The 18,644-nt window shown below is 48.7% G+C and overlaps 1 protein-coding gene across 1 annotated transcript in view; it reads left to right on the forward strand.

The window, feature by feature from the left end:
* The window catches only part of NECAB1 (N-terminal EF-hand calcium binding protein 1), a 388,232-nt gene that overhangs the window by 145,578 nt on the left and 224,010 nt on the right, over positions 1-18,644 (forward strand). The window contains exon 5 of the mRNA XM_073679571.1: positions 4,885-4,982. Within this exon, the coding sequence (XP_073535672.1) occupies positions 4,885-4,982 (98 nt within the window). The remainder of the gene's footprint in view (positions 1-4,884; positions 4,983-18,644) is intronic.

Raw genomic sequence — 18,644 nt, forward strand, 5'->3', positions numbered from 1 at the left:
GGTGGCCTCTTGCCACCCTTTGGCACGCCCATAATGGCGTCCGCTCCCCCAAGGCGGGAAATCTTCGGAAATGGCGGGAATCGTCTCCCAGTGGCGGGAAACTCTGCAGATGGCGGGAAAAAGCTGTTAATGGCGGATAACCGGCGGGAATCGACCTGTGATGGAGTCCGATGGCGGGGACCCTCCGGAACCGGCAGGAGACTTCTTTTTAAGGTAAACTTGTTCTTTTCTTCAGGCACGCAGTACCCGGGTGTTGCGGGCACGTAATCCTGCCGACTACGCCAAAGTTGACGCGCCCCCTGGGCCATATTCTTTAGGGGGAATACCCGGAGCCGGATCAGATGGGGGTTGTAGTCTTCCGAGTGGCTGTGACCCGGTCCGTGCCCAGGGTGTCAAGCTCAGTTGTATGTGGCAGTCCTACAGATGTTATAAAGTTCTTTATGTCGACTACGCCACCCGTTGTATTGCGGTCACTATGGCCGCCGCTGCAGCAAGGTCCGCTGAGGCTGATGGTGTTGGTGCAGCTTTTGATAGTATAACCCCCAACGGGTGGGGTATAGCCTCAGGGGGTCAGGTGCAGAGGATGGGGGTTGTGGTGGTGCAGCGTAGATGTTAAGTGAAGACAGAGTCGGGTTGTGCAGTTTAGGGTATTTACTCACTGCTGATGTTCCGGTCACTCCAGCTTCAAGTGACCACCCGAGCCGTGCTGCGTCCACCAGGTCCTGGATTCAGCCAACCCCCAAGCAAGTCCGGAGCGTGACCCTGAGCTCTCCTTCTGTCCTTTCCTCTGGCCGTCCCCACTAGTGATCCACCTAGGTCCAGCTCCCTCGGGCCTTCTGTTGGGAGACCCTTGGCCTTGGGTTCCCTGACCCTCCACGTGGTCTGCCTTCGGGGTGGATGTGGTGGGTGGCCGTGGCAGACGCTGCCCACGGCCTCCGGTCTCTGGCTAGGGTGTGCTTTTGCCCCCACCAGTTTGGGATCCGGTACCCTATTGCCGACTCTTCACCCGGGGATTGAATTTGGGTTCTCAGAGTCCTTTCTTCTTCCCTCTCTGGGTCTTTCCTTCTCTGCTCCACTCTCTCTCTGCAGGCTCATCTGGACCTTTGCTTCTTACTGGCTCTGACAGACTGACCCTGATCTAAGATGGTGCCCACCTTATATACTCCCTCTATGTGTGAGCTCAGGTGACCAGCACCCAATGAGCTCCTAACTTTACCCAGGCTGCTCCCCCTATCTGCCCCTACACTACTTGGGATGTACCACCCCCCCTCCCACTCCAGCCAGGAACAGACTCGGTTGTACCTGCACATTTCTAAGTGGGAGTACCGTTGGTCTGTTCCTCGGAAATGGGATGTGTGTAGTGCATGCAGCCTACCGAGCTCAGGTCCACACTCCATCCTTACCCAGGAGTGGAATATCACACCTCTGGGTTGAGGTGCAATACCCCTGCAGCAGCCGAATCCTCAGGGTGCTACATTCCCCCCTGGTAAATCACAGCACGTCCTCGGGCTGTAAGAACAAAACACCACAAAACATACAAATTTTTGCATAAACATATAAAACATCATACAAAACATTATATATATATATATATCAATAAAACTTTTCATATAAAACATTCTTGTAGACTTTTCCTCGCTTCTAGCTCCTCCTCCGGTCACTGTGCAACGCGTGACCGGGTAAAGTGCGACAGTCTTTTCTTGAAAAATGGTTTTCCTATAAAACCGGTAGGGGGCGCTTTAGGACGCGCAACTATATACAGGGAATATGGCCGCTCTCAGTCCTCGGCCAGGTATTTAGGAAAGGGATGACCGTTCTCAGTCCTCGGTCAGTGGGAATGGGGACACACGGGTTAACAGTTCAGTTCTCTGGTCCCAACGGGGACTATAATAGCAGCAACAGTTCACTGTGCCCCGAAGGGCAACTATATACAGCTTCTACTCCGCTGTACTCAATGACGACGTCCTCCTGCTCTTTCTTTGTGATTGGTTTCAGTTTCAGACCCGTCCGGGCACGTATGCTGGGCGAACAGATCTTCTCCCAGATGCGGCACTCTTGGTTTTATGGGCGCGGTGGTGGTGGCGCCCGGGTTGCCCAGGCCTTGCGGCCAGGCCTGGGGCACCTGGAAAGTGAAGGGCACCGTAAGGACGGCGGCGCCCTGGGCTACTTGGCCCTGCGACCAGGCCGGTGGCTCCGCGGAGGTAGGGGGCGCTGTTGGTATTGCGGCGCCCGGGGGTACTAGGCCTTGCGACCAGGCTGGTGGTACTTCCTGCTTGGTCACGCTCGGGGTCGAGGCGTGTGACGTCACAGGGGTCGCGGCTCCCGTTTGAGGCCTAGTCTGTGGCGGTGACGTTGCGGTTACGGGCACGGCAGGGGGTACTTCGGGCTCTGCGACGGGGAGCTGGGGCAGGTACGCGGTTTCCCGGTTTGGGGTAGAGACGTCCCCTTTACCTGCCTCCTTCCATTCGGCTCCCTTCTCGGCGCCGTCTCCGGCCTTCAGTCCTCCTGAGCCATCCTCAGAGGCGGTCTGTCTCCTCGTCTCGGGTGGCGTGCTCCGCTGACGGGTCTCGGTCTGCTGGGCCATCTCACGACTCCACTCCGCCAACGTCTCTCGTTGCACCCGGGCCATCCTCCTTGCGAGGCCCTCCAGAGCGGTCTGCGCACACTCCCGATCTCGGGGAAGCTGTGCCAGGACCTCCACTAAGCCTAGTGGGGTCGTTGCTTCTAGCAGGCTCCTGACCAACGGGTCGGTGCTGCTCTGCTCTCCTTCTGTTGTCTCCAGCAGGTCTTCTGGAGTGGCGACCGGCAACAGGCTCCTGACCGCTGGGTCGGTGCTGCCTGGAGTGGCGGCCTGCATCAGGCTCCTGACCACTGGGTCGGTGCTGCCTGGCTCTCCCTCCAGACGTCTTGTCTCCGGGTGCGCTCTCTCCAGACTCTTCTCCAGGCTTCTTGCCTCCGGGTGCGCTCTCTCCAGACTGCTCCAAGCGACACCCATCTTTGTTCTCTTCTCCTCAGTCCTCCCCCTTCGAGGGCGGTCCCGGGGCCACTTGGTGACTGTCAGCTCCAGGGGCAGTTCTTTCACGCTGACAGACACCTCTAGCATCACAGTCTCTGTTGGTGGGGGCGGTTTCCACTTTTGGCGCCATTTTCGGTCCTGGCCCACGATGGGAGGTGGCCTCTTGCCACCCTTTGGCACGCCCATAATGGCGTCCGCTCCCCCAAGGCGGGAAATCTTCGGAAATGGCGGGAATCGTCTCCCAGTGGCGGGAAACTCTGCAGATGGCGGGAAAAAGCTGTTAATGGCGGATAACCGGCGGGAATCGACCTGTGATGGAGTCCGATGGCGGGGACCCTCCGGAACCGGCAGGAGACTTCTTTTTAAGGTAAACTTGTTCTTTTCTTCAGGCACGCAGTACCCGGGTGTTGCGGGCACGTAATCCTGCCGACTACGCCAAAGTTGACGCGCCCCCTGGGCCATATTCTTTAGGGGGAATACCCGGAGCCGGATCAGATGGGGGTTGTAGTCTTCCGAGTGGCTGTGACCCGGTCCGTGCCCAGGGTGTCAAGCTCAGTTGTATGTGGCAGTCCTACAGATGTTATAAAGTTCTTTATGTCGACTACGCCACCCGTTGTATTGCGGTCACTATGGCCGCCGCTGCAGCAAGGTCCGCTGAGGCTGATGGTGTTGGTGCAGCTTTTGATAGTATAACCCCCAACGGGTGGGGTATAGCCTCAGGGGGTCAGGTGCAGAGGATGGGGGTTGTGGTGGTGCAGCGTAGATGTTAAGTGAAGACAGAGTCGGGTTGTGCAGTTTAGGGTATTTACTCACTGCTGATGTTCCGGTCACTCCAGCTTCAAGTGACCACCCGAGCCGTGCTGCGTCCACCAGGTCCTGGATTCAGCCAACCCCCAAGCAAGTCCGGAGCGTGACCCTGAGCTCTCCTTCTGTCCTTTCCTCTGGCCGTCCCCACTAGTGATCCACCTAGGTCCAGCTCCCTCGGGCCTTCTGTTGGGAGACCCTTGGCCTTGGGTTCCCTGACCCTCCACGTGGTCTGCCTTCGGGGTGGATGTGGTGGGTGGCCGTGGCAGACGCTGCCCACGGCCTCCGGTCTCTGGCTAGGGTGTGCTTTTGCCCCCACCAGTTTGGGATCCGGTACCCTATTGCCGACTCTTCACCCGGGGATTGAATTTGGGTTCTCAGAGTCCTTTCTTCTTCCCTCTCTGGGTCTTTCCTTCTCTGCTCCACTCTCTCTCTGCAGGCTCATCTGGACCTTTGCTTCTTACTGGCTCTGACAGACTGACCCTGATCTAAGATGGTGCCCACCTTATATACTCCCTCTATGTGTGAGCTCAGGTGACCAGCACCCAATGAGCTCCTAACTTTACCCAGGCTGCTCCCCCTATCTGCCCCTACACTACTTGGGATGTACCACCCCCCCTCCCACTCCAGCCAGGAACAGACTCGGTTGTACCTGCACATTTCTAAGTGGGAGTACCGTTGGTCTGTTCCTCGGAAATGGGATGTGTGTAGTGCATGCAGCCTACCGAGCTCAGGTCCACACTCCATCCTTACCCGGGAGTGGAATATCACACCTCTGGGTTGAGGTGCAATACCCCTGCAGCAGCCGAATCCTCAGGGTGCTACACATGCACATGCTTGCAGTGCAAGGAGCAGTTAAAGGGTCGGCACATAGCAAAATGTGACTGCTGGCCTGAGCATTGCAGTCCCGGGGAATCTGCCAAGGGTCGGAGAAAAGGACATTGTGGGCTGTTGAGCTGCAGGATCCCCACCTCTGTCCTAAAGTATTCTTTAGTTGAAGCTATGAGGCAGAATGTCTGATACACATATTTTTATGGCTTATCTTATTCTTTTTCTGTTTGCAGATTATTTTTCTCAGCACTTGGGAGAATATGAAAGTGTCCTTGCAGCTTTGGAGGACCTCAACCTTTCAATATTAAAGGCTATGGACAAAACAAAACAAGTAAGGAACTAATAAACAGGAATGTATACATACACTAATATATAATACACTCTTCAACAATGAAATTGCAACATGCAATGATAGCTGGAGATTGATCTGGAGACCATGTGGGCAACACCATGAAGAGCCCATAATCCCAAATGTCATACCGGTCCTACATCTGAGATTATGGTGTGAGATGGCATAGTTTGTGGTAGCCGGACCCCTCTAGTCTTCATTCCAGGAACACTACCAGCTCAGAGTTATATTGATTCGGCCATGGAACCAGTGGTACAGCCATTTCTCCAAAGTATCCCAGGAGTTGTTTTTCCACATGAAAATACCACACCACATGTTGTTTGTACGACTGTGAGCCGCCTGTGTGACCTAAATCTGCTACCGTTGTCTGCAGCGTCTCCTGTCGAGCATTTCTGGGACATCATTAATTTGCAATTGCAAAGGAAGCTGCCAGTAGCGGATCTTGATGATTTTCTGCACAAGTGCATTCAGCTTGACAGAACGTTCCTCAGACAACTATCAATAACCTCATTAATGGCAGTCAAGGTGTGTAAATTCAGGTATTCCTGCCCATGATGCTCATACTACATACTGAATAAATCAAGATATTTTGAAAATTTTCTTTCCATTTATTTACATGTCTGTCCATTCTGTGATTTCCATAATTCCATGACTTTAACTTCTTGGTGTTGCAATTTCAATGTTGAGTAGTGTATCTATAGATAAATTTTGATATTGCAAAAATACATTTTAGTACATGTGTTGCAACTTGCTGACCGGACAATTTACTTTATTAAAAGTTACAGTAATCTCCTAAACCGAACCCAAAATACAATAACATTATAAACTGCTTGCCGACACAGGACGTACTGGCACATTCTATGTCAGCTGCGGGTGGATGTCATGCGCTCAGGAGCTATATGACACGTTGGGTGCCACCTGTGCAAACAACCAGTGCCTACCATTGACAGTAATTAAAAAAGACAACAGAGATAAATAGTATCGAAAGACTTTTATTACAAATAAATGGAGACTGCCATAAGCAATACCCTAATATCTATAGATTATGGTGCAAGGATGTTCCAGGTTTGGTCAAGGCACAAATAGACCAAAATATCCCAAAAAAAAAAACTATGAAAAGATGGAAAATCTATACATAATCATAACATAGCTTGAAGCTAAGCGACATTGCAAAGAGGAGAAGATACATACGGAAGTTTAGCAGCACAATGAAGTGACCAGGAGACACAATAATTCTATATAGAATAATTACATACCATTCAAGTCTATGGGTCCGTGGAAAACATCAGACCGCACTTGGATGACATTTAGACAGACTGAATTGAGAAGGTGGAAAAACGTATTTTTTTTCTCCACCTGCAAAAAAATCAGATCACCCGCTGATCAGAGTGTGATTAGCACAATCGGAACCATTTTCTCAGATGATAGAAAAACGACCTTAGCCATAAGAGAAACACTTCGTCAAAAGTATTCATCAAGCTTTGATTGCTGAAGTTAACCACTTACATGCTGATGTCAGAGATTGACAGTAGCGCTTAAGTGGTACAATACAGTGTGGGGGTCTGTTTCAGTGCCCATTGCCCCCAGCAATGCCACTTTGGGGTGCTGATGGTGGGCCATGGCAGCCTGAATCCTACTAAAGCCAATGGCTGGGCTACATAGATTGCTAACGTCACTACATACCTCAGTACAGATATATTGCATTGTATCATACAAACAATTAAATAATCACAGGTTCAAAGCACCCAAGGAGGTCTAAAAATGATATTGACCTGGTTCTCGGGTCATTTTTACCATACCATAAACGCTGTAAACACAAAACTAAAAAAACAATGGTGGCATTGCGTTTTTTTTCACAATTTTACCTCTTTTGGATTTCTTTTCCTGTTTTTCAGTACATTATACGGCAAAATGAATGAATATCATTCAAAACTACAACTCGACCCACAAAAATCAAGCCCTCATATGACTATACAGATGGAAATATATAAAAAATGATGGCTTTTGGAGGAAAGGAAGTTTAATAACTAAAACACAAAAATTTAAAATTGCATGGTCGAAAAGGTGTTAAATATAGTAGCTGATACTTTAACCGGATTCTGACAGGTCCCCCATGACCGCAACCCACCAACATTTGTGTGTCTTCCTCACTTCACAGTGCATCTCTGAAGCCGGGAAACGGAGGCGCAATGACATGGGCAACTAAAGCCACACGCATGCGCGGGATTTGCAGAGAGCTGACGATGTGAAAGCCGACTAGTCTGGGGAAACAAACGCAACATCGATTAGTCAAAGGCTAATTAGCATAGGAAAAGCGGACAATATAAAAACATTTTTTAAACATGTATTTATGTGATAATCACTATAAAGGGCAGGTTAGGCTGGGAATTTAACAACAAATGCACAAATGCAAGTGGGTTGGAGAGTACGGGGGACCTGTCAGGCTCCCTTTAAGGAATTTTCACAGAAATTCACAGAATAAGATTGTTAGATCACTAGAATGGGTGACCTAAGACTCCCCCTACTGAGGAGGATCGGAGGATAGGTGATACATATTATTTATGGGGGGTGTTAGATCACTAGAATGGGTGCCCTAAGACTCCCCCTACTGAGGAGAATCGGAGAATAGGTGATACATATTATTTATGGGAGGGAGGGCTCTTGTATGGCTATGTCCACTGAATGAAAAAAAGCTACGATTTTTGGAAGAATGGAAAGAAAAATTTAAAACGCAAAAATGAAAATTGGCCAAAATTGGCCACGTTCTTAAGGGGTTAATATTATGACAGTCACGAGTCCACCCTGTCAGACCTGCCTCTGAGGAGTCAACTAAAGAGCTTATACCATCTTGAGTGATTTTTTTCCACGTGGTCTGAGTGTCATCAGTGTTTTGAATCCAAATTTCATCAGGGTTTTGGTTCATCTGTCAGTTTTTACCATCAATGTTTCATTGTAAATTTTCACAAATAAATAAATTGCTAAACTTCTATCCATTACAATCTTAATCATGGACAGAATACAGTTTCTCCATTAATGCCATCCGTGTGCTGTCTGATTTTTCAAAGACCCATACTTGTATAGGTGATTTTCATCCGTGACGCTACTTTAAAAAAAACATGGACACAAGATTGGCAAAAAAAACATGAACCTGTGAACAGACCTATAAAATATAATGGGTACGTGTTCTATTCGTGAAATGCATATGTGAGAAACAGACGTCTGAAAGAGGCCTGCTATCATATAACTTAAATAAATTGTCCACTACTTGGACAACTCCTCATACCCCGATAAAATAAAAAAGTTTACACTCATCTCCCATTCTGGCGCCGTTCTTGCGGTGTCCCCTGATGAAGCCAGTGATGGCGAAACATGTCAGGGAGGCTACGAGTGAATTTTAATTAGCTCTAGTGGTTTTGAAACTGACATCTATAATTGTCCTTAGAAAAGCTATCCTAACTAGTGGACTGCAGGCACTAATCTAGATAGGATATACAGTATATTAGCTTTAGGAGAGTGATATCCCATAGAGGAATCCCAAAGAAATGCTACACAGCAATACCACCTTAGTTATTTTAATCTTTATTTGTTAGACCATATTAATTAATTACAATAAAAGTCAAGTTTTAATCACATTATTAGTGTTGAGCGAGCACTAAAATGCTCGGGTGCTCGAAGCTCGGGCCGAGCTCACCGTGATACTCGGGTGCTCGACCCGAGCAACGAGCCCAATGTTAGTCTATGGGAGACACGAGCATTTTTGCAGCGGCACCCCCAGCAGTCTGTAGAAAGCCTAAAAAGTGCCCAAAACGATAGTGACAGTGCTCAAATGACATGGGGACAGCATGGGGATCGCCCCAGGAAGCATTTTTGACCCCCAGGTCAATGCTGTCAACAGCGTGGTCAGAGGTATTAAGCCACTTTTACGGGCTCACAATAAAATGTTCAAAAACTAAACTGAAACTGTTTTCCTGTGAAATATGTTAAGGAACATCCTTTCCAAGGTAAAGACTTGTGTATAAGGTAAAATAAATAACCAAAACCAAAAATACTCCTCCACACCTTGGGCTATGTTCACAAGTAGCATTTTTTATGCGTTTTTGCACTTTTGTATTGCTTTCAACCATGACAAATGCATTCACCGGGAAATGTCATTTTAACATTTTACAACCTTATCTGGCCATGTGCAGTGTGACACATGCATACAGAGCTGAAAAGACATGGGAACAGCATGGGGAAGACCCCTGGAAGCATCTCTGACACCCAGGTCACTGCCTAAAAGTGTGCCCATCAGAAGTGATCCTTGCCGCATCAGAAGATGCAGACTTGCAACTATCCCCGTGCAAGTCCTTGTCCCAGGGCAGTGTTCAATTGTACCTCCCCCATTTCTTGCAATGCAAGCGCAAGTATGCAGCCAACCACCCACCCGCAGGCTGCAATACTATACTGCTAGCTTGCACTTGAAATGGGGCCTTTTAGTTTGGAGGAGGCCGAAGCTGGCCACTACCTCATGGCTGCGTCGGCGGCGATGTCTCCATACTCAGTCCTCAGCCGCCACTATTTGTCCCGGGAACCTTCCCCACACTTTTCTTAGCCTGGCCTGCTTTAGGGCAGCATTGGACGAGCCCACCAGACAACCAGACTCCTCTGGTGGGCCCTGGCTTCTCCATCAGGGGAGTTGAGAATGCAAAGGTGAGGAGCATGATGATGATGATAGAAGTTAGCATCTGCTTTGTTTTCTTGGAATGCGAGCGTAAGTGTGCAGCCTGCCACCCACCCACCCCCAGGCTGCAATACCATACTGCTAGCTTGCACTTGAAATGGGGCCTTTTAGTTTGGAGGAGGCCGAAGCTTCCCACTACCTCATGGCTGCTTCGGCAGCGAGGTCTCCATACTCCGTCCCCAGCCGCCACTATTTGTCCCGGTAACCTTCCCCACAATTTTCTTAGCCTGGCCTGCTTTAGGGCAGCATTGGACGAGCCCACCAGACAACCAGACTCCTCCAGTGGGCCCTGGCTTCTCCATCAGGGGAGTTGAGAGTGCCAAGGTGAGGAGCATGATGATGATGACAGAAGTTAGCATCTCCTTTGTTTTCTTGGAATGCAAGCGTAAGTGTGCAGCCTGCCACCCACCCACCCCCAGGCTGTAATACCAATACCATACTGCTAGCTTGCTTGCACTTGAAATGAGGCCTTTTAGGCTTGTGGAGGCAGACGCCGGCCACCATGTCATGGCTGTGTCGGTGGCCTGGTATCCATACTCAGTCCCCAGACGCCCGGCGGCCCGGTGTCCACGCTTGGTCCCCAGCCGCCCCTATTTGTCCCGGTGCACCTTATACACAAGCGCGCATACCAAAACATTACCTGTGCCCTCCCCAGTGCATTTAGTGGGAAGGACAGCCTATTCCGCTGTAGTGTGTGCATGCCAACCCTCTGTTCATGGCACATGCGAAGATGCCTCCAGCCCTGCACCTGTCGTTGCAGACTTGCAACTATCCCCGTTCAAGTCCTTGTACAAGGGCAGTGTTCAATTGTACCTCCCCCATTCCTTCCAATGCAAGCGCAAGTATGCAGCCTGCCACCCACCCACCCCCAGGCTGCAATACCATACTGCTTGCTTGCACTTGAAAATGGGCCTTTTAGGCATGTAGAGGCGGAATCTAGCCACCATGTCATGGCTGCGTCGGAGGCCTGGTATCCATACTCAGTCCCCAGCCACCCGGCAGCCGGATGTCCACGCTTGGACCCCAGCTGCCAGGGGGCGGCCAGGTGTCCATACTCGGTCCCCAGCCGCCCCGCAGCCAGGTGCCCACACACGGTCCCCAGCCACCTGGGGGCGGCCAGGTGTCCATAAACAGTCCCCAGCCGCCCCTATTTGTCCCGGTGCACCTTATACACAAGCGCGCATACCAAAACATTACGTGTGCCCTCCCCAGTGCATTTAGTGGGAAGGACAGCCTATTCCGCTGTAGTGTGTGCACGCCAACCCCCTGTTCATGGCACATGCGAAGATGCCTCCCGTCTTGCACCTGTCGTTGCAGACTTGCAACTATCCCCGTTCAAGTCCTTGTCCCAGGGCAGTGTTCAATTGTACCTCCACCATTCCTTGCAATGCAAGCGCAAGTATGCAGCCTGCCAGCCACCCACCCCCAGGCTGTAATACCATACTGCTTGCTTACTTGCACTTGAAAATGGGCCTTTTAGGCATGTGGAGGCGGAATCTGGCCACCACGTCAAGGCTGCGTCGGCGGCCTGGTATCCATACTCAGTCCCCAGCTGCCCGGCGGCCGGGTGTCCACGCTTGGTCCCCTGCTGCCAGGGGGCGGCCGGGTGTCCATACTCGGTCCCCAGCCACCCCGCGGCCGGGTTCAGACACACAGTCTCCAGCAGCCTGGGGGCGGCCTGGTGTCCTTAAACGGTCCCCAGCCACCCCTATTTGTCCTGGTGCGCCTTATACACAAGCGCACATACCAAAACATTACCTGTGCCCTCCCCAGTCGATTTAGTGGGAAGGACAGCCTAACCACAAACACGTGGACAAGTGAATGTGGCCAGGGATAGTGCATCTCACTGACGCCTTCACACTGGGTTAATATTGTGGAAGCCGGGACACAGTTTGACACTGGGATGCAACACGTCCTCCAGACATAGAGGATTGCGGGTCCTGGGTCAATCAAGCTTCAACACAAAGTTCAGAAGGTAGACAGCAGCAGTGGTCAGACTCCTACACAATGAGTAAATTATTCATGATCATGAGGCCATTCATCTCCTTAGCTTTCTGTTCCTTGGAATGCAAGCGCATGTATGTAGTAGCGGCTAGGCCTGAGGTGGTGAGTGTTTTGGCGCATATCCTACCTCCTCCGAGGTTTGCTGAATGTTTTCCTGCTACTATCCCAGTTCTATGACTCCCGTTAAAACAAAGCTTCAGGTGATAAATGATGGATGAGGTAGTGGCAAAGGAGAAAGAGCAAGAGGAACAGGGACCATTCACATCAATATCAGGCCAGTCAACCACACATGTCTTGTAGGATATGTTTCTGTACCAAAAATTCTGTACTAAAATAATGCAATGCCCGTTGGAAGAATCGTGGAGTTTAGAGGTAATTAAAAACAACATTTCAATGCCCCTTGGTAGAGCTGTGGAGTTCAGAATGGTTTAACAAGACGGTTTTAATGCCACTTGGAAGAGACGTGGAGTTCAGAGTGGTTTAACACAACGGTTTTAATGCCCCTTGGAAGAGACGTGGAGGTCACAGTGGAATAAAAAGACAAAATCAATGCCCCTTGGAAAAGACGTGGAAGTCCCAGTGGAATAAAAAGACAATATCAATGACCCTTGGAAGAGACGTGGAGGTCACAGTAGCTTAACAAGACGATTTTAATGCCCCTTACAAGAGCCATGCAGTACAGCATATTAAAAACATTATTCCCATTATTGGGGAGTGGGTCTCCCATAGTGTCAGGACTGCAAATATTTTTAATTACATTTTGGCCCTTTTTGCCCTCTTTCAAGATGGTGTCTTTTGTCTCATGTGCCCCTTGTCTTCCTGCTTTATAACTCCACCCCAGCCTCTAATCAGTGCTAGAGTATTCTGCCTGTGATCTGCTCCTGGTGGTTCCCTAGTTTCCTGCTCTGTCCTGCAGACTTGTTTGGATCTTCTGTTACCTGCTCTCAGAGACTCTGCTGCATTCAGTTGTTACCAGTATTCCTCCTTCTCCTGGCTGCTCCTGCTGCTACCTCTGAGCCTCAGTCTCCACCTGCATTCTGCTAACAAGTAAGCTGGTTTCTGCTCTGACTCACCTGCTTTAGATAGCTGCAGAGTACGGGACTATGCTGCACTATCAGGGACTTCCTACTAGTGTTGAGCCACCCCCGTAGTGTTCGGGTTCGGTTCGGTTCGTCGAACACCGGGATGTTCGAGGAACTGTTCGTCGAACTGTTCGTCGAACACCTTAGAACACCGTCGAACACCGTTAAAACCAATGGCAGGCAAACAAAAACACATAGGAACACATAGAAAACACCTTCAAAGGTGTCCAAAAGCTGACAAACTGCTCAGAAGACGCTTTCTTTAAAAAAGCCGGCCGGCAATTCAGCAGCGGCATACACCGGTACCCGACAATTTAGACATGAAGGAATAGAGCCTCACACATAGATTAGATAGATAGAAACATGTCAGTCACATATATATGAAGTACAGTGACAGTGTTGCTTACTGTACTTGTCATTTAGTGTAAAGGATTTATTAAAAAATATAATAGTGTTTTCATGCACCGTCTCTTTAAAAAAGCCGGCCGGCAATTCAGCAGCGGTACCCGACAATTTATAACAGACAGAATAGAGCTTCACACATAGATTAGATAGATAGAAACATGTCAGTCACATATATATGAAGTACTGTGACAGTGTTGCTTACTCTACTTGTCATTTACTGCAAAGGATTTATTAAAAAAAATAATAGTGTTTTCATGCACCGTCTCTTTAAAAAAGCCGGCCGGCAATTCAGCATCTGTACCCGACAATTTATAACAGACAGAATAGAGCTTCACACATAGATTAGATAGATAGAAACATGTCAGTCACATATATAATAAGTACAGTGACAGTGTTGGCTACTGTACTTGTCATTTAGTATTAAAATAAAGGATTTATTATTAAAAAAAATTGGCGTGGGGTTCCCCGTAATTTTAGTCTCTAGCGGAGGTTAAGCAGACAGCTGGGGCAGATGTTTGAAGCCTGGGAAGGGGGTAATACCCACGGAGCTTCCCAGGCTACTAATATCAGCCCCCAGCTGAATACCTAGCCTTTACTAGCTATTAAAATGGAGGACCCCCCCCCAAAAAAATGACGTGGGGTCCCCCCTAATTTAATAGCTAGCAAAGGCTAGGCAGACAGCTGGGGGCTGATATTAATAGCCCAGGAAGGGAGCCATGAATATTGGCCCCCTCCCAGGCTAGAAACACCAGCCGTCAGCCGCCCCAGAAATGGCGCATCCATAGGATGCGCCAATTCTGGCACTTAGCCTCGCTCTTCCACGCTGCCCTGGTGCGGTGGCAGGGGGTAATAGGGTTGGGGTTGATGTCAGCTTATAATGCCAGCTGACATCAAGCCCAGGTTAGTAATGGAGAGGCGTCTATAAGACACCCCCATTACTAACCCCATAGTCAAAGTTAAAAGAAAACACAAACACCCAGAATAAAGTCCTTTAATTGAAATAAAGACACATTCCTTTATTGTTCTAAATTAAACCATACTTACCGTCACGCCCATTCCAGCTGAAGCCAATGATCTCCTGCAATAAAAGAAAAATAATAAAGCAACCTCATCCTTACCTTTCCATGGTTCCCAGGACAGCTTCAGCTCTGCTACATCGAGATGACAGGCTGGACCGCAGCAGAACGCTGCCATCCAGCCTGTCATCCCGCAGACACTGAGAAGCGCAGGCATGCTTGCGCTCCTCAGTGTCTGACTGTGACGGCATCCAGATGAGCCGACAATGAACTCGGCTCACCTAATGGACTTCATTGACAGAGTGGGAAAATTCTCCTGCACTCAGCGCTTCAGCGTGAGAATTTTCCCACGCTGTCAGTGACGTGCATGAGGTGAGCCGAGTTCATTGGACATGACCTCGGCTCATCTGGATGCCGTCACAGCCAGACACTGAGTAGCGCAAGCAAGCCTGCGCTTCTCAGTGTCTGCGGGATGACAGGCTGGATGGCAGCGTTCTGCTGCGGTCCAGCCTGTCATCTCGATGTAGCAGAGCTGAAGCTGTCGTGGGAGCCATGGAAAGGTAAGGATGATGTTGCTTTATTATTTTACTTTTATTGCAGGAGATCATTGGCTTCAGCTGGAATGGGCGTGGCGGTAAGTATGGTTTAATTTAGAACAATAAAGAATTGTGTGTTTATTTCAATTAAAGGACTTTTTTTTGGGTGTTTGTGTTTTTTTTAAATACTTTACTAGAAATTCATGGTGGTCATGTCTAATATTGGCGTGACCCCATGAATTTCGGGCTTAGGGCCAGCTGATAATGCCAAGCTGGCCTTAACCCCTTTATTACCCAGTGAGCCACCGCACCAGGGCCCTGGATGAGTTGGGTACAGCGCCAGAAGATGGCGCTTCTATGAACGCGCCATTTTCCGGGGCGGCTGCGGACTGCAATTTGCAGCGGGTGGGGCCCAGAAAGCTTGGGCCTCCCTGCGCTGCAGATTCCAGCCCCCAGCTGCCTAGTTGTACCTGGCTGGACACAAAAATAGGGCGAAGCTCCACGTATTTTTTTTTTAAATTCATGAAATTCATGGAATAATTAAGAAAAAAAGGGCTTCCCTATATTGTTGTGTCCGGCTAGGTACAAATAGGCAGCTGGTGGTTGGGAGCAGCCCGTTCCTGCCTGCTGTACCTGACTGGACACAAATATAGGGCGAAGCCCCACATCAATTTTATTTTCATTATTTCATGAATTTCCTGAAATAATTTAAAAAAAATTGACGTGGGGCTTCGCCCTATATTTGTGTCCAGTCAGGTACAGCAGGCAGGAACGGGCTGCCCCCAACCACCAGCTGCCTATTTGTACCTGGCCAGACACAACAATATAGGGAAGCCCTCTTTTAAAAAAATTATTTCATGAAATAATTAAAAAAAAAATTGACGTGGGGCTTCGCACTATATTTGTGTCCAGCCAGGTACAGCAGGCAGGGATGGACTGCCCCCAACCACCAGCTGCCTATTTGTACCTGGTTGGACACAACAATATAGGGAAGCCCTTTTTTTCTTAATTATTCCATGAATTTCATGAAATAATTTAAAAAAAAAATGCGTGGGGCTTCGCCCTATTTTTGTGCCCAGCCAGGTACAACTAGGCAGCTGGGAGCTGGAATCCGCAGCGCAGGGAGGCCCAAGCTTTCTGGGCCCCACCCGCTGCAAATTGCAGTCCGCAGCCGCCCCAGAAAATGGCGCGTTCATAGAAGCGCCATCTTCTGGCGCTGTACCCAACTCATCCAGGGCCCTGGTGCGGTGGCTCACTGGGTAATAATGGGGTTAAGGCCAGCTTGGCATTATCAGCTGGCCCTAAGCCCGAAATTCATGGGGTCACGCCAATATTAGACATGACCGCCATGAATTTCTAGTAAAGTATTTAAAAAAAACACAAACACCCAGAAAAAAGTCCTTTAATTGAAATAAACACACAATTCTTTATTGTTCTAAATTAAACCATACTTACCGTCACGCCCATTCCAGCTGAAGCCAATGTCTTCTGCAATAAAAGTAAAATAATTAAGCAACCTCATCCTTACCTTTCCATGGTTCCCACTACAGCTTCAGCTCTGCTACATCGAGATGACAGGCTGGACCTGCAGAACGCTGCCATCCAGCCTGTCATCCCGCGGACACTCAGAAGCGCAGGCATGCTTGCGCTCCTCAGTGTCTCGCTGTGACGGCATAAAGATGAGACGAGTTCATGTTCAATGAACTCGGCTCACCTCATGCACGTCACTGACAGCGTGGGAAAATTCTCCTGCACTCAGCGCTTCAGCGTGAAAATTCTCCCACGCTGTCAGTGACGTACATGAGGTCAGCTGAGTTCATTGGACATGAATGAGCTCACCTCATGCACGTCACTGACAGCGTGGGAAAATTCTCACGCTGAAGCGCTGAGTGCAGGAGAATTTTCCCACGCTGTCAGTGACGTGCTTGAGGTGAGCTCATTCATGTCCAATGATCTCAGCTCACCTCATGCACGTCACTGACAGCGTGGGAAAATTCTCCTGCACTCAGCGCTACAGCGTGAGAATTCTCCCACGCTGTCAGTGACGTGCATTAGGTGAGCTCATTCATGTCCAATGAACTCAGCTGACCTCATGCACGTCACTGACAGCGTGGGAGAATTCTCACGCTGAAGTGCTGAGTGCAGGACAATTCTCCCACGCTGTCAGTGACGTGCATGAGGTGAGCTGAGTTCATTGGACATGAACTCGTCTCATCTTTATGCCGTCACAGCCAGACACTGCAGAGCGCAAGCATGCCTGCGCTTCTCAGTGTCTGCGGGATGACAGGCTGGATGGCAGCGTTCTGCTGCGGTCCAGCCTGTTATCTCGATGTAGCAGAGCTGAAGCTGTCGTGGGAACCATGGAAAGGTAAGGATGAGGTTGCTTTATTATTTTTCTTTTATTGCAGGAGATCGTTGGCTTCAGCTGGAATGGGCGTGACAGTAAGTATGGTTTAATTTAGAACAATAAAGGAATGTGTCTTTATTTCAATTAAAGGACTTTATTCTGGGTGTTTGTGTTTTCTTTTAACTTTGACTATGGGGTTAGTAATGGGGGTGTCTTATAGACGCCTCTCCATTACTAACCTGGGCTTGATGTCAGCTGGCATTATAAGCTGACATCAACCCCAACCCTATTACCCCCTGCCACCGCACCAGGGCAGCGTGGAAGAGCGAGGCTAAGTGCCAGAATTGGCGCATCCTATGGATGCACCATTTCTGGGGCGGCTGACGGCTGGTGTTTCTAGCCTGGGAGGGGGCCAATATTCATGGCTCCCTTCCTGGGCTATTAATATCAGCCCCCAGCTGTCTGCCTAGCCTTTGCTAGCTATTAAATTAGGGGGGACCCCACGTCATTTTTTGGGGGGGGGTCCTCCATTTTAATAGCTAGTAAAGGCTAGGTATTCAGCTGGGGGCTGATATTAGTAGCCTGGGAAGCTCCGTGGGTATTACCCCCTTCCCAGGCTTCAAACATCTGCCCCAGCTGTCTGCTTAACCTCCGCTAGAGACTAAAATTACGGGGAACCCCACGCCAATTTTTTTTAATAATAAATCCTTTATTTTAATACTAAATGACAAGTACAGTAGCCAACACTGTCACTGTACTTATTATATATGTGACTGACATGTTTCTATCTATCTAATCTATGTGTGAAGCTCTATTCTGTCTGTTATAAATTGTCGGGTACAGATGCTGAATTGCCGGCCGGCTTTTTTAAAGAGACGGTGCATGAAAACACTATTATTTTTTTTAATAAATCCTTTGCAGTAAATGACAAGTACAGTAAGCAACACTGTCACAGTACTTCATATATATGTGACTGACATGTTTCTATCTACCTAATCTATGTGTGATTCTCTATTCTTTCTGTTATAAATTGTCGGGTACAGATGCTGAATTGCCGGCCGGCTTTTTTAAAGAGACGGTGCATGAAAACACTATTATTTTTTTCAATAAATCCTTTGCAGTAAATGACAAGTACAGTAAGCAACACTGTCACAGTACTTCATATATATGTGACTGACATGTTTCTATCTACCTAATCTATGTGTGATTCTCTATTCTTTCTGTTATAAATTGTCGGGTACAGATGCTGAATTGCCGGCCGGCTTTCTTAAAGAGACGGTGCATGAAAACACTATTATTTTTTTTAATAAATCCTTTGCAGTAAATGACAAGTACAGTAAGCAACACTGTCACAGTACTTCATATATATGTGACTGACATGTTTCTATCTATCTAATCTATGTGTGAAGCTCTATTCTGTCTGTTATAAATTGTCGGGTACCGCTGCTGAATTGCCGGCCGGCTTTTTTAAAGAGACGGTGCACGAAAACACTATTATATTTTTTAATAAATCCTTTACACTAAATGACAAGTA

The sequence above is a fragment of the Phyllobates terribilis genome, unplaced genomic scaffold, assembly GCF_046119375.1.
Source record: "Phyllobates terribilis strain yellow unplaced genomic scaffold, ASM4611937v1 Scaffold_4__5_contigs__length_816908805, whole genome shotgun sequence".
Lineage (NCBI taxonomy): Eukaryota > Metazoa > Chordata > Amphibia > Anura > Dendrobatidae > Phyllobates > Phyllobates terribilis.